This window comes from Trichosurus vulpecula, chromosome 1 (genome assembly GCF_011100635.1).
Source record: "Trichosurus vulpecula isolate mTriVul1 chromosome 1, mTriVul1.pri, whole genome shotgun sequence".
Taxonomy (NCBI): Eukaryota; Metazoa; Chordata; class Mammalia; order Diprotodontia; family Phalangeridae; genus Trichosurus; species Trichosurus vulpecula.
This window is the reverse complement of record NC_050573.1, coordinates 204918769-204934639: the sequence shown is the minus strand read 5'-3', so window position 1 is coordinate 204934639 and position 15871 is coordinate 204918769. Positions and strand designations below refer to the sequence as shown.

The 15871-nt window shown below is 39.2% G+C and overlaps 1 protein-coding gene across 1 annotated transcript in view; it reads left to right on the top strand.

Annotated features, from left to right (window-relative positions):
- Positions 1-15871, top strand: part of CNDP1 (carnosine dipeptidase 1) — a 91297-nt gene that overhangs the window by 35367 nt on the left and 40059 nt on the right. The window contains exons 2-4 of the mRNA XM_036742970.1: positions 7897-7969; positions 10353-10481; positions 13141-13290. Coding sequence (XP_036598865.1) covers positions 7897-7969; positions 10353-10481; positions 13141-13290 — 352 coding nt within the window. The remainder of the gene's footprint in view (positions 1-7896; positions 7970-10352; positions 10482-13140; positions 13291-15871) is intronic.

Genomic DNA, 15871 nt, shown 5'->3' with positions numbered 1-15871 from the left:
GTTAGCACCACCTTCTGGCTGATGTTCTTACTCTCATGAATTTCAAATATTTCATTTTGCCTTTATTTTGTCCTTACAAACTTACTATTTAAACTTTCTACTTCATTCACAGGGAGTACTGCAAGGAATATTTACTGGAAATTTTGTTCTGTGATTGGTTTTATTGCTATTTACCCTCAAACAATAAATCATTTTGCCTCTACAAAGCACATAGTTGTAATTTCTGGTGTTTTCTAATAACATCCTAATTCTGTATATTCTGCCAACACTGAGCTCATATCTTTGCTCCTCTATCACTTCAAATAAAACATCATATTTCAGGATTATATCTTGAGTGCTTCCACCATCCCCATTTTCAGCTTCTTTCTTATCCTGATTTTCCAAGTGCAAACTTATTACCTAGCTGGGTAAATTTGATTAAACCAATCTTGTTGACATTAAACTAATCATCTACACTTGATTACTCGCATTTAAACAACTGAGTGGCAACTCTTTCTGGTTGTTGACAATAAGCAGGATTGCATGAAGAAGTTTGTACTAATGAGCTGCAGAAACAGTAATGGGGCACATAGAAATGTATGGGCTAAGAAATCAGTGTCTCTTTCTCCTTTCTGCCTGGATGAGTTGTGTTAGTCACTTTTAATTTGCTTGCTGCCATGATGCTAATTTTCAGCTCAGCCAGCCATTGATAGGGGATGAAAGAATGCTGGGGGACAATTGCTCCCTTCTCACTACACTGTTCAACTCAAAAAGAATGTTCCCATGGAAAGCCTATATATTTCATAAAATCGTAGATTTAGATCTGGAAAAGGGAACTTTGAGATCAGTCCTATCTAGATCCTCCCAACAGCTCAGTGTGGTAAGTACTATGGGGATGGTTAACCCCATTTTACGCATAAGGAAACTGAAGTCCAGTGAGGTCGAGCATTATTATTCTTTGCTCGTTTTCTTTCACCACCTCCAATCTCTCCAAATCCAATTAATTGTCAAGTCCAATTCCAGCTGCCTAATATCTCTCATCTCTAGTATGTTTCCTTCTCTCTGATACTGCCACTGCTCTGGGGGTAGGCCCATATCACCTCACACCTAGACTGCTGGCTGGTCTCCTTGCCTCAAGTCTCTTCCCACTCTAGCTCAGGTCTGACCATATCGATAAAATCTATTCAATAAAATCAAATGACTCTCTATTACTTCCAGGATCAAAGGATAAAATTGCTTGGCTTTTAAAGCCCTTCATAACTTGGCACTTCCTACTTTCCCAGCCTTCTTAAAACTTACTCCCCATCCCCAAACTCTATAGTCCAATGACATTAACCTTCTTGCTTGTCACCTCCACACTCACACTCTTGCTGTCATGCTTGCTCTCTCCCTGGAATTTTCATTAGCTGTCCTCCATGCTTGGAACTCTCTCCCTCCTCATTTCTGCCTTCTGGCTTCCTTGGCTTCCTTCACAGCTCAGTTAAAGTTCCACCCTCTACAAGAAGTCTTCCCTGATCCTCCTTAACTCTGGATCCTCTGAACTTATCTCCAGGTCATCTTGTATATATCACGTTGGTACCCAGTTGTTTGTATGTTGTCTCCCCCATTAGACTGTGAGTTCCTTGACAGCAGGAAATATTTTTGCCTTTCTTTAGATCCCCAGTACTTAGCACAGTGCCTGGCACATAGTAGGTACTTAATAAATGCCTATTGTGAGGGAGCTGGGTGGCACTTTGGATAGAGTGCAAGAGGGTCTGAGTTTGACTCCTGATTTATATGCTTAACTAGATGTGTGATCCTGGGGATGTCATTTAAACTCTCTCTGTCTGTTTCTTCATTTATAAAATGAGGGTCATAAGAGCATCTACTTCACAGGACATTATATATATAATGCATATAAAGTGCTTTGCAGCTATTGCCTCGCCTCCACCAGCCCAGAAAGAAGGAGAGCTTCCTAGCCTCTCTAAGCAGCCATTCCATGATGTGCTCTAGGCACCCTCACCCTCTCTGGGCTCCAACAGCTGGTATCCTCTCCTCACAGCTCCTCACATGCTACTCACAGCTGTCTGGTGCCCTGGGATAACTCCACCCCAACCTGAACCCATATGGACAATGATAACCTACCTGAACTCATTCCTCAATGATTAACATTTCTACCCCATCACCCTTCCCATCCCAGTGATTTTGGATACCCAAAGAATGAGTCTCCTGCTGACCTCTCCCTCATTTTCATCCTTGGGGTATAGGGTGTATTCAGGGGAAGACTCTTGTTGCAAAAGAACTCACCAATGTCACGTCCAAATAGCAGCTCTGAGTGAAACAAGGCTGGCAAATAAAGGCCAGTTTACTGAAGTCAGAGCTGGTTATATGTTTTTCTGGAGTGGCTTCAGTTAAGAGGAATGCCATAAAGCTGGTGTAGGTATTGCAATCAAACTAATCTAGTCAACAAGCTTGTATGTCTATCACAAGGAGTGAGTGACAATGTAATTGCCACTTGCAGGAAAACTCCATGCCACCATGATCAATGCCTATGCTCCCACCATGACAAACCCTGATGAGGTCAAAGAAAAATTTTATGAAGATTTGGAGACCTTTATTATCAATGTTCCAAAAGGGGACAAACTTATAATTCTGGGTGATTTTAATGCTAGAGTAGGCTCAGACTACCAGACATGGCAGGGAGTCCTTGGGAGGAATGAAGTTGAAAACAGCAACAGCAATGGTCACTTACTACTGAAGATTTGTGCATCTCATGACCTTCTTATTACCAACACTGTCTTCCATTTATCTAAATGCAATAAAAATTCATGGAGGCACTCTCACAGCAAACACTGGCATTTAATAGAATATGTGATTGTAAGGAGAAGAGACAGAAGGAGGTGAAAGTGATGAAGGTACTGTGTGGTGCAGTGTGCTGGACCAATCATAGACATCCTTTCCAAGCTAAACATTCACATTCAACAACAGTGGAGGCCCCAAGGCAAAATGAATACTAGAAGAATTAATGTCAACAGATTAGAGCACTTCTCTGAGTGGGAACAGTTTGTTGCTAACTTGAAGGGAAAGTTGAGCCAACACATGGTTGGCAACAGTGGAGCAGAAAAGGAGTGGGAGGCTTTCAGAAATTTGGTGTACTTGCAAACATTAAGACTAATTTGATGGAAATGATGGGGAAATTCAGAAGTTGCTAAATGAAAAACAAGAACTCCACAGTGTTTACCAGCAGGATGATTCATCTGTCTCTATGAAGGCAGCATTTAATTCCATCAAAAGTAAAGTACAAGCAAAGCTTAGAGAGATGCAGGATTCTTGGCTCAGTAAGAAGGCAGATGGAATTCAATTTTATGCTGATAGTAACAACCCAAAGCACTTTTACGATCCTCTGAAGGCTATTTATGGGACAAAGACCTATGGTTCATCTCAATTACTTAGTGCTGATGGAGCCACATTAATTAATGATAAGGACATGATCCTAGAGAGATGGGCTGAATACTTCCATAATGTTCTCAACAGACCAAAATCAGACAGTCAATGCTGAAACCATTGACCGTTCACCTCAGGTTGAAGTCCATCCCTTCCTAGCTGAAGTTCCAACTGAAGAAGAGGTTTTAAATGCCATTAGGCTCCTTTCATGTGTCAAAGCACGTGGTGCTGATTCTATTTCAGCTGAGGTCTACAAGGTGGGAGGTCCATTGCTCATATGAAAGCTGACTGGAATTTTCCAGGTTATATGGCAAGAGGAGGTTATCCCTGAGGAGTTCAAAGACACCTTCATTGTCCATCTCTATAAAGGTAAAGGAAATAGCATGTCCTGTGACAATCACAGAAGGGGGTCTCTTTCTTAGTCAGTGCTGGCAAGATTCTTTCCCTCTGCTTTATATCCCCTAACTTTGTTCTTCTCCTGACTCTACCCTGTAATCCTTCCACCCCCCAGTTCTTTCCCAGGCCATCACCCCTGTACTGGCTATACTCTCCTTTCTTCCCAATCTTGACTCTTTGGTGAACCAATTCAATTTTACATTGCCCTCTTCAAGTGCTTTGTCCCCTTAGTCTACAGCTTATCATGCCCTGCTAAGCCTCACCCTTGGCTTACTCCCACCATCTGCTACCCCCCCCCCCCTCATGTGCTACTGAACAAAGCTAGAAAAAATCATGAAACCTTCCTGACTAGATCCACCACAAATTTATAGTCATATTATTAACTGGGCCTTCACTGTGGCAAGGCACTCCTTTTGTACTTCCCCAATTGATTCCTTATCCTACTCATCCTGGCAATTTTTTTCAAATTATTTCATTCCTCCTTAAGCTTCCTGGGACTCCCTTCTCTCATCCTCTCAACTGAGAACTTTGCCTCATATTTCACTGAAAAAAGTGAAGCTATTCACCAAGAGCTCCCTCTTTTCCCCTTTTTCCTGTCACATCATTCAGATACCTTCCACTACTATTTCTTCCTTCACTCCTTTCTCATGTGAAGAGACACCCTTCTCCTTGCCAATGCAAACCCCTTTACATACACAAGCGATCCCACTACATCACATCTCCTCCAGCAGATTGCCCCCTCTATCATCCCCACTCATATTTATCTTCAATCTCTCCCCGTCTACTGGGTACTTCCCTACTGCCTACAAACACACTCGTGTTTCCTTCACCCTCAAATAAATCTTGCTTGATCTGAACATTCCTACCAGTTGTAATCCTATATTTCTTTCCCTATCTCATGATTAAACTCCTTGAGAAGTCTGTCTATAGTCTGTACCTCCATTTCCTTTCCTCTCACTCTCTTCTTAATGCTCTGACTTCTGTCCACATCATTCAATTTAAACTGCTCTTTCTAAAGTTACTAATGACCTCTTAATTGCCAAATCTAATGAACTTTCCTCAATCCTCACCTTCCTTTACCTTTCTGCAACCTTTCATAGTCTTAATTATTCTTTGATGCTCTCTTCTCTTTGGATTTTGATGGTATTATTCTCTTCTGATTCCCCTCTGACCTTTCCGATTTCTCCTCCATTTCCTTTGCTGGAGCTTCATCCAGGATATGCCTACTAATTGTGGATGTCTTCCAAGGCTCTATCCTGGACACTCTTATTTTCTCTCTCTGCTATTTCTCATAGTGATTTTATTAGCTCCTATGGATTCAATTATAATTTCTATGCAAATGACTCTCAAATTTAATTTCTAGTCCTGAATCTCTGCTGACTTCTAGTCTTGCATCTCCAACTAGCTATTGGACACCTTGAACCAGATGTCCTGTAGACATCTGGAACTCAACTGTCCCAAACTGAACTCTCCCCTCTTCCTAACTTTCTTCTTAGTGCCAAGACTACCACCATCCTCCCAGTCACTCAGACTCAAAACTATGTGTCGTTCTTGACTCCTCACTCTCTCACCACCATTCATGCCCCATATCCAAACGATTGCTAAGTCCTATTGATTCTACCTTCATAATATCTCTCATCCCTTGTATATACTTCTTTCTCTCCTCTTACACTGCCTCCAGTCTAGAGAAGACTGTCATCACCTCACACTGTCATCACTGGACTGCTGCAGTAGCCTTCTGTTTGGTCTCCTTTGCCTCAATTCTCTCCCCACTCCACCTCAGGTTTGACTGTATCACCTCTCTATTCAAAAAATCAAATGACTCCCTATTAGGATAAAATAACAAAATATTTTAAAGCATTTTCAAACCCTTCAAAACTTAGCCCCCTCCTACCTTCCCATTCTTCTTAAACCCTGCTTCCCTCCACAAACTCTATAGTCCAGTAACACTGGCTTTCTTGCTGCTCCCTCACAAGACACTCTGTCTCCCAACTTCCTTGCATTTTCATTGGCTGTCCCTAATACCTGAAACTGTCTCCCTTCTCATTTCTGCCTTCTGGCTTCCTTGACTTCCTTCAAGACTCAACTAAAGTTCCATCCTCTGTAAGAAGTGTTCCCTGATCCTTCTTAATGCTGATTCCTTTCCTCTGAGATTATCTCCAATTTATCCTGTATAGATCTTATTTGTACCTAGTTGTTTGCATGTTGTCTCCCCCCATTAGAGTGGGAGGTCTTTGAAAGAAGGGACTACTGTTTTTGGTAACCTTGGGGATTTGTACAATGCCCGGCATATAGTAAGTGGGTGCTTAATAAACGCATGTAATATTTTGATTATTTTGGCAACAGTGGAGGTAAAAGCACTGAATTTGATGTCTACCTGAAGTGGTTATTGTGAGCATCAACTAAGATAATATATTTAAATCACCAAATAACAAAATGTCAGCTATTATTATTGATGGTGATCACATAGACAAAAGTGGCAGAGAGGATTTAAACACTAGCTGTCCTCATTCCCAATCAAATACTCTTCCCACTACACTAATCTGCCTTTTTTATCCAAAGCAATAACACAGAAATGAGGCAGTTATTTCAGGTTATGACAACCACCCCTGGGCATCATTTTCCAGGGATAGAAAAGTAGAATTTTTCACTTTTAAAAGTACCACACTGTGATTATTGACAATGGAGCTCTCACATTCCATTCATTCTCTTTCAACATTTAAAAACTAGATTTTTTCATGCACTGGGTAAGTGAATTTATGGATTCTATTATCTAGTTATACCTAAGCTACCCTCACAAAATGGATGAGTGGTTTAGAAACATACTGGCAAAAAAACTGGGATTGAAAATATTAATGATATGAGCACAAGTGGATAGAGGAAAAAAAAAAAGGCAGGACTGGCCCTTCCACTCCCAGGATTCCTAGCTCCTTGTCAGGTCCATTACAAGGTGACAGCAGTGACAATCCAGTACTTAACAAAATTTCTCTCAACTTAGTGAAAATGTTTGGAAAACGAAAACTGTTTGGAAACCTTTTCTTACTTGATAGAAAAAGACAAAAAACCCTACATACCGTTAGGGAAGCACTTGTTCTTCCTAAAAATTGCTGAAATAATTCATAGAGAACAATGTGGGGGGGAACCTAAAATGCATTCTATTGTTAGCATATATTGTTGAGAGATGCATAAAAATGTTGCTGAAAATTTGAAGAAACAAGGATTATACCAAATTATATGGGAGAGGAGTGTTTCTTTTCACATTTAGATGAAAGTCCAGATGAACAGTGTCTCAGCTGAGTGAGGATGAGAGTCAGTCTGTATGTTAAATCTTAGTAAAGCTTAATTTCTTTTTCAAAATAAATCTAATATTTCCTTGCTGCGCCCCAATGGATCATCTTGTATGTCCCATGTTGGGAACCATTGTTTTAGGAATGTCATTTTGGCAGCTTTGTGGAGGCTGCATTGGAGAGGGAGAAATGAGACAGGGACTGGATGATGAAGACTATGACTGACCTTCAGTGGAGGAGAGGATACTAAGTGATAATGGCAAAGGTATAACCTGGAAGTGAGAGTAAGAAGCAAAGAGTATCTGCTCTTCCCTGTGGTCAGAGAGTAACGTGTAGCATGGGAGAGGTTGCTAGGGATCCAGTTTCTTCTGCATTCACACCGGAAAATCAATGTCTGCTGAGGAGGTAAGACAGAGAATATCAGGAAACTGGATAACCTGTCCCCCTAAAGCTTTGTCCTTTTATGGCTAAACGTATTCTGGGTTCCTTTATCCCAGCTCCTTACAGTAACATGTTGGTATGGTCATGGTTAGGTTTCCTCTTTCCCACTGACTCAGTCACATCAATCAGGCCATGAACTCAGACATAAAATTCTGTTTAGCTCCAGCTTTGCATATGAATAAGGCTATTACTTGCCTAAATTTTTGTGATTTAAGGGGTCTACAAGGCTTCCCTGACCCTGATCATTCCACCCCACCTCACCTACCCCTGCCCCCAAATTGCCTTAGTGCCTGCAATTCTCTGCATTAATATCAATTCTTAAGAGTTGGATTTCCAACATTACAATCTAATGCATGTGAAAATATTTTAGGACACATTTAGAACACATCATTGGCCCTGATATTGCAAATGAAACAGAGTGGCAGTTGCATACTCAACTGCATGTAAGTGTAAACTCATCTGAAATATCTGAAAATTAAACCAAAGTGTCTAGTCACATAACCCTTTCTTACCATGGTAATTAGCCTTTTTCTGTTTTGCTTGTAGAAATGATCTAGGCACATGATTCTTTGGCTCAGTTGATAAGGGCAGAGTTTTTTAAGCAGTGTGCTATAAGACTTTCAGAATAATGAGAATAAATTTCTCCATCATCCTTAACACTAATGAATAAACTAAATTGTTGTTCTATTCACCAGAGACATTTACATGTGATACCTTTGGCAGGGAGTGAGAACAAGAAGAAAAGAAGGAAATTCATTAACTGCTCAAAGGCTAATCTTTGAAAGCCTCTCAGTGCTATAAAAAAAAAAGACACAAAGAGGATTGAACTTGGTGTCAGAAGACCTACCCCCAGTTACCACTTGTGTGACCTTAGGCAATTCATTTACCCTGTCCAGGTCTCAGTTCCTCATCTGTAAAATGAGTGAGTCAGATTAGCGATCTCTAGGGCTCTTTCCAGCTATAAAGCTCTATGTCCTGTTTGTAAGGCTGAGACAAAATCAGGAGTATCTTACAAAATATAAATATTAAAAAGAACGAGTTTATTATCAGCAGCAAGAAGCACTTATTAAGTGATTATGGTGCACCGAGCACTGTGATAGGCAGTGGGGGAGAAAACATGCACAGATAAGGAAAAGGTTAGAGTCTAGTGGTCTGTGGAGCCTTTGGCTAAGACCAATTCATGCAATCTTTAATCAGAGCAGCAGCTTTTCTTGGTTCTGTGATCAAAGACATTGCCCCTTAGATAGCCTATCATTTCGAAAAGGTATCCCATAGGTCAAAAAGGGACTAAACGAGAATGTGTCAGAGTATCAAGTCAAACACTTCACCAGTGCTAGAAAAACAATATGACCAAATGACAGATTATTGAGAACATCATTATTATGATAGTATATTCAGTCAGCGTGGTGAAAGAGGGTGTACTGCCTAATGAATAGGGGAGCTGGCATTGGAGTTAGGACAGCACAGGTTTAAGTCCTGTCTCTGATACATACCAGCTGTGTGTGACCCCCTGGCAACTCTCTTAGACAGTAAGGTACAGAAATTTTCCCTTTGTATTAATAGAGGTATTTTCTTTAAAGGGAGTTTCCATCATAGGCCTACACTTCAGTAAATAAACCAATAAAGAAAAAATATAGATATAGATATATAAATTAATAGATAGATAGATGTAGGAAGTAGGCTCAAGAAAACTGGGTTGTTTCTGACTCACAAACATACTATGTAATTTCCTTCCTTCCTTCCTCCCAACTCCAAGTTTCTATGAGCCTATGATTCTAAAATATGTAATTAATAACATCAACTTACTATATGTGTATATGTGTATGTGTGTGTGTGTGTGTGTTGGACCTACAGAGAAGGGATAAAACCTCCCTATAGGATTGTACTTTGGCTTTTGCTTTACCTACTCATCACAAATTTGATAATATTCATAATTTCATACCTGAGCATTCTAAATGCTATGCTTGAGGAAGAATGTAAGAAAATACAACTAGCAGAATGAAACCTTCATGAGGGCTGCAGCTTGTTTTTTAGTGCTCCCGTCGAACTTAAAAGGTAATTAATAAATCCTGATTGAATGAATCCTCCTATTCTGCAAAGATCCCTTCATGGTATAGGGAAAGAACACTTTTACAATCTGAGGATCAGGCTCCAAACCCTAACTTTAGGTGCTTATTCTGTGTGCCCTGGAGCAAATCATTTAACCTCCCCAAGGCTCTGCTTCCTCAACTGCAAAATGAGGATGTAGAATTAGATGGCCTCTGAAGACAGCTAGGTGGTGCAGTGAGTAGAGAGCCAGGCCTGGAAGCAGGGAAACTGGCATTCAAATGTGGCCTCAGACACTTACAAACTCTGTAGCTTTGGGCAAGGCACTTAATCTCTGTCTGTAGCATTTCTGTAAAATGGACATTATAGCTCAGGGCTGTTATGAGGATTAAATGGAACAATATTTGTAAAATGCTTAGCACTGTACCTGGCACATAGGTGCTATATAAATGCTAGCTATTTATTGTTATAATACTGTTATTATTATCATCACCGCCATCATTATTCCTTACAGAACTATGATCTTGTCATCATCTTGTCATCTCAAACACTTTGCAGTACTCCCTGCTCCTCCATGTAGAGTCTTCATGAACTGCCTTGGCTGAAAAAAAAAATCCCCTTCTTGAAAAAGAATGAAAGCACATTTCTAATTCTATGACCTTGCATTTTAGCCCAATTGTTTCTTTAGCTAGGAGAAGAAAGAGCTTTAATTAAGTGAAGGATGAAGAGTAAATGTTCTTGACTCTATTTTGAACTGACATTTTCCCCTTGAATTTGCAGGCTTCCTCCATCTTCACAGTGCTTCTCCTTCTTGAGGGAGGGTTGTTCTCCTCTTCCTCTCCTCCCTCCTCCAGAATGCTAGAGAATATCTTCCAGTACATCGATCTTCATCAAAATGAATTTATTCAGGTAGGAATAAATGCCTATATATAATTTTAAGATTGTACCCTTCAGGTGAAGAGGGTGCATTGTTAGTGACACCTTGCCACCTTTCTCTGAAAGGCAGTGTGTCATTGGAGAGAATTCATTTGGAATCAGAGGACCTGGGTTCAAAACATGGCTCTGCTGTCATTGTGACCTCAAGCAACCTATTTCTCCTTCCTGGGCCTAAGTTTCTTTCTATAAAACAACAGGGTTACACTTGATGATCTCTGAAGTCCCTTCTAACACTAAATCTGGGACCCTGTGATGAAGTCTCATCCAAATGAGAAAACTAAATCTCGGGACACCTAAGTAACTTGCCCAGCATCACACAGCTAATAACTGTCTGAAGGAGAACTAGAATGCAGGTCTCCCTGGTTTTTAGTTTTCTATTCTTGTCCTTGACACTGGATTGCTGTTTATCTGTAAAACGGAGCCACCCCATGTTTTGCTCTAAGTCACAAATATGTATTGAAGTCCAGTCAAGTGACCCAAGATTTAATTTATTTTTTCTTTTCACACTGGATAGTTGAACTAGTAGCAAGACCTGTTTGTTTGAAATTTTAATGGAGATTTACTGAATAGTATGGCATTAAAAGAAAAATGTCCCAGGTTGGGTTATGAAGTCCAAATACATCTTTCTCTGCTGCTGAAAATACACCCACTCTTGTAACAGCCTGGTAACAGTAATGATGTTAATAAACAGGGAAATCAGAAAGGCTGCAAAAAATTCAGGACAAAATTCTGTCTTCTGAATTCCCGGTCAAAGAAAGTATATGTATAAAAAAGAATTTGTTCCACCAGTGAGCAATTGGACTCTGTTAGAAGTGGGTCAGCAAAAGCACAAGCAATTTTATCCAGAAAGAACATGAATGTAACATAAGATGCAGAATATTAAGACCAGGAGTCCAAGACCAATCTTTTTTTTTTCCCCTGAGAAAATCATTTAAATAAAAATGTAGATTTAGAAAAAAATGCCATAGCATAAATATCAGTTAAAAAATGCAGAAGACTAAAGGTTTAATAGGCCATTGCATACCAAACCAGAAATTCAGAATCACTGAAGTTTCAATGCAAGACAACTGGATACATAACTGAAGGAAAGACAGCCTGGCCTAGTGGTTACAGGGCTATCCTTGGAAACAGGAACACCTGGGTTCAAGTCCTGCCTTTAACAGATATTGACCATGTGACCACTGGATAAGTCACTTAACCTCTTAGTATACTTGACACCTCTCTAAAATTCTAAATGGCAGACTATCTTTATTAGTGTATGTGGAGTTTCCACATTAGACACTAATGAAAGAAATAAAAAAAATGCCTAAAAATCCCTTTAGTGTTCTTATTGTTTTAAACAAATCTGTTATACCACATTCCATGATGCCCCAAGGTAGCATAAGGGTGAGCAGTAGCCAAATATAATCAAGATGAGAAAAAAAGCTGCATAACCCTTTGCTGGGAAATGCCAAAAAAGAGAAGGCTGGATAGTCTCACCAAAATCCTTAAGAATTCTTAACAGGAAACAAAGATTCACTCTTCCCTGGCAAATCTATAATGACTGCAGAGGCCACAAAGAACTGATTAAATCTTGATAATGTTAACAAAAAGGAAGGTGAGGGTGGTCCCTTAATCTTTTGATCTCATGAAAAAATTATATTCACCGAAAAAAGGACAGATGCTTATTAGAAAGCCCCTGTATTCCTGAAGTTCTTAATAAAAACTATACATTTTATAGCAATAACTTTTAAATGCTTTCGTAACACTAATGCTGCTTGCAGCTGCTGTGGAGGTGTAAGACCCACAATACCAGCCCACAGGAGGGCTGGGAGCATAGGTTCTTTGATCTGCTTTTCTAAGGAAAGCAACTTTAAGGGGTTTAAAATCTCACTTTAATTAAACATACATATATCATTCACTTAGTTCAGGGGAAAAAGTCAACATCCTGAACTTCAGAGAAAACACAAACAGAAATTACATAAACAGAGCAAATAAGACAAATCAGCAGACAGGGCTTCTAACTGTCTGTCCATAGCAATACATACATAGTTACCAGAGAGAGAAAAGCACCAACATCTGGGTTTTCAAAACTAGGGGGCTCCTTAATGGCTACCCAGAGTCTCATCTGGCCAAGTCACATGAACCCAAAAGCCCCAAAGCAAAATGCTAACCTCAGAGTATATATCCACTTCTTCCAGGTCAGCCCACAGAGGGCATCACAACCATGTGACTCGAACTCTTGTGATTTAAGCAGGTCATCATAGACTCTTGATTAATCAAAGACTCCTGATTCAAACAAAGGCAAGTCTCAATCAAAGGCACTTGATTACTTTAGTGCTGAGAAGAACTAAAACTCCAAAAGAAAAAAGAGCAAAACAAAAAGTCCCACTTCCTTGCCATTATAGCTTTTTTTTTTTTTACCAATAGTCTATCTCATTGGATAACCCCAAGAATAACTAGTAGCTTGTTAGTTCCTCTTCTATCATATGATTATAGTTTGCTTGCTTTTAGACAAAGGGAAAAGAAGGTAATTTGATGGGTTCAGACTTGAAATATTCCTGAAAACTCACGGAGTAGATTTCTCTAGGTATTGCTGCCCCTTGCCTTTCCCCTTTCTCTACACTAACTAAATCACTGACTTTCCTCATAGTCACTTAAGGAATGGGTGGCCATTGAAAGTGATTCTGTTCAACCCCTGCCTCACTTCAGACAAGAAATCTTTAAAATGATGGATATAGCTGCAGAAAAGCTTCGACACTTAGGAGCCACTGTAGATTCAATAGACATGGGATATCAACAGGTAATGTGCCTTATTTTACTTCTGTTAACCATTGAAATTCTCTGCCCTTTGTCTAATTTCTAATAGATGTAGTGATGTGTCTCTTTAGCAATGACAGGATAAATTTTTCCTTTACTATATTTGCCCCATTGCAGTTTAGTTTATCCTAGGCAAGGATTTAAAATCCTTCCTAATACCATCTCACACCTACCAGATGAAAAGGCAAATGACAAATGCTGGAGGGGATGTGGAAAAGCGAGAGCACTAATGCACTATTGTTCATGGAGTTATGAACTAGTCCAATCATTCTGGAGAACAATTTGGAACTACACTCAAAGGATTATAAAACTGCACTTACCTTTTGACCCCGCAATACCACTACCAGGTCTGTATCCCAACGAGATCAAAGGAAAAGGAAAAGGAAAAGGACCTATTTGTTTTAAAATATTTATAGCAGCTCATTTTATGGTGGCAAAGAACTGGAAATTGAAGGGATGCCCATCAATTGGGGAATAGTTAAATGAATTGTGGTATATGATTATTGATGGAATACTATTATGCTATAAGAAATGACAAAAGGGATGTGTCAGAAAAACCTAGGAAGACTTATATGAACTGACGCAAAATGAAGTGAGCAGAACCAGAAAACCACTGTACATAGTAACAACAATATTGTAAGGATGATCAACTGTGAAAGACTTAGCTACTCTGATCAACACAATCCATGACAATTTCACAGGACTCATCATGAAAAATATTATCCACCTCCAAAGAGAAGATGAATTCTGAGTACAGATTGAATTATATTTTTTCCACTTGATTTTTCTTGCCTTTTTTTTTGCAACATGGCTAATATGGAAATGTATTGTATGACTTCACATATATAATGGGTATCATATTGCTTGCTTTATCAAAGGGTAAGGGGAGAGAGAAAATTTGGAACTCAAAAAAGAATGTCAAAAAACAATCACAATTTAAAAAAAGAATTGTAGACTCTTCCAGCTACTAAGCCAATGGAAAGAGACTGTTCCTACTAATTTAAAAAAAATAATTAAATTAAATTAAGTTAAATTTTACCTAACCCTGAATGCGATACTTAACTTAAATGATGATTTCATGAGGGTTCATGGTCTCTCCACCAGAGAATATCATAATCCCCTATTCTTTTTTCTTTTAAAGCTTTTACAAAGGAATATGTACTTCAAAGATGTAAGAAGAACAAAATTGGAAACATTTGCCCCTAATACTTCAGAGGCACACTCTCCTCTATACCACTTCACTGTCTGGGAAGAGTAATTATTCTTAGAACAGTTTCTGCATAGCATTGGTCCCACCAAGTTCTATCCAGGTGTCGTTTGACAGCTGGATATGCCCTTGTTTCAATTACCACTGGGCTGGGCCCTGAAGGTCAATTCCAAAGGCTAGTCTTTGATCTTTGGGGCATAGATGCTGGACTAGTGGCAAAACCTAGCATGAGTTCACACTTCTGACCTGTTGAAACTAGTAAGATCAGAAGTTCCAATCCCTTTGCCTAAAACAGAAAAGAACAAATATAGAGACCAATACCTCAGATCCACTTCATGGGGCCACATGGGCTCAGAGAAGAGAAGGCCCAAAGCTTCATCTTAAGAGCATTTTCTCTCATTGGACATCATCTGTTAAAGAGACACACCAAGAACAGAGCAGCCAAGCCCCTCCATACTTTCTCATCCTAGGTGACAATTATTCTTGGTTTTCCTTTAATCCTCCATGGAGGAGCCTCATAATATTCTGAAAACCTCCCTCTGTGTTTTTTTTTCATATCCTGAGGATGCTCATGTAGCACTCATGTATTATCTATGGGTGACTCAGCCATGTAAGGATTATCAGAGTTTATGAGAGAAAATGGGGGTCATTGGAGTCTTTAGATTAGTTTAGAAATAATCATTCTCTATATTATCAGTCTCATTCCTACCCTGAAATCTTAGAATTCTTACTCTTCAAGTCATTGTTCTTTAAATGCATGTAAATTACCCTAGATTCTAGATACTATTTTAACCCTTCATGTCATTGGAGGAATTAAAAGTTTCAATCATAAATGGCAATATTAACTGTTAGATTCCAAGACCTTTGTTTTGAGATCAGTTTGAGCAAGAGTGTCCTGGACATTAATTGATCATTAGAAGTTAGGTGGCACTGGACCTGGAGTAAGGAAGCTGAGTTCAAATCCAGTCTCTGACACTAAATGTGTGACCCTGGCCACTGTTTGCCTCAGTTTCTTCATCTGTAAAATGGGACAATAATATCATCTATCTCCCAAGGTTGTTGTAAGGTTCAATTGAAATAATAACTATAAAATGCTTAGCTACTGCCTGGCATCTAGTAAGCACTATTAGCTATTATTAACTATTCTTACAGATCTCTGAGCAGTGGACCTTCAAAGACTCATTGGAGGAAATGAATAAACAAGTGTATTACTTGTTTGTATGTTGGAAACACCATTTTTATTTAAAAATTTTAAATATTTTTATTTATTTCATTAAATATTTCCTAATTACATGTAGAAAAATTTGACAATCATTTTAAGAATTCTGAGTTCCAAATTCTCTTCCTCCCTTCTGCC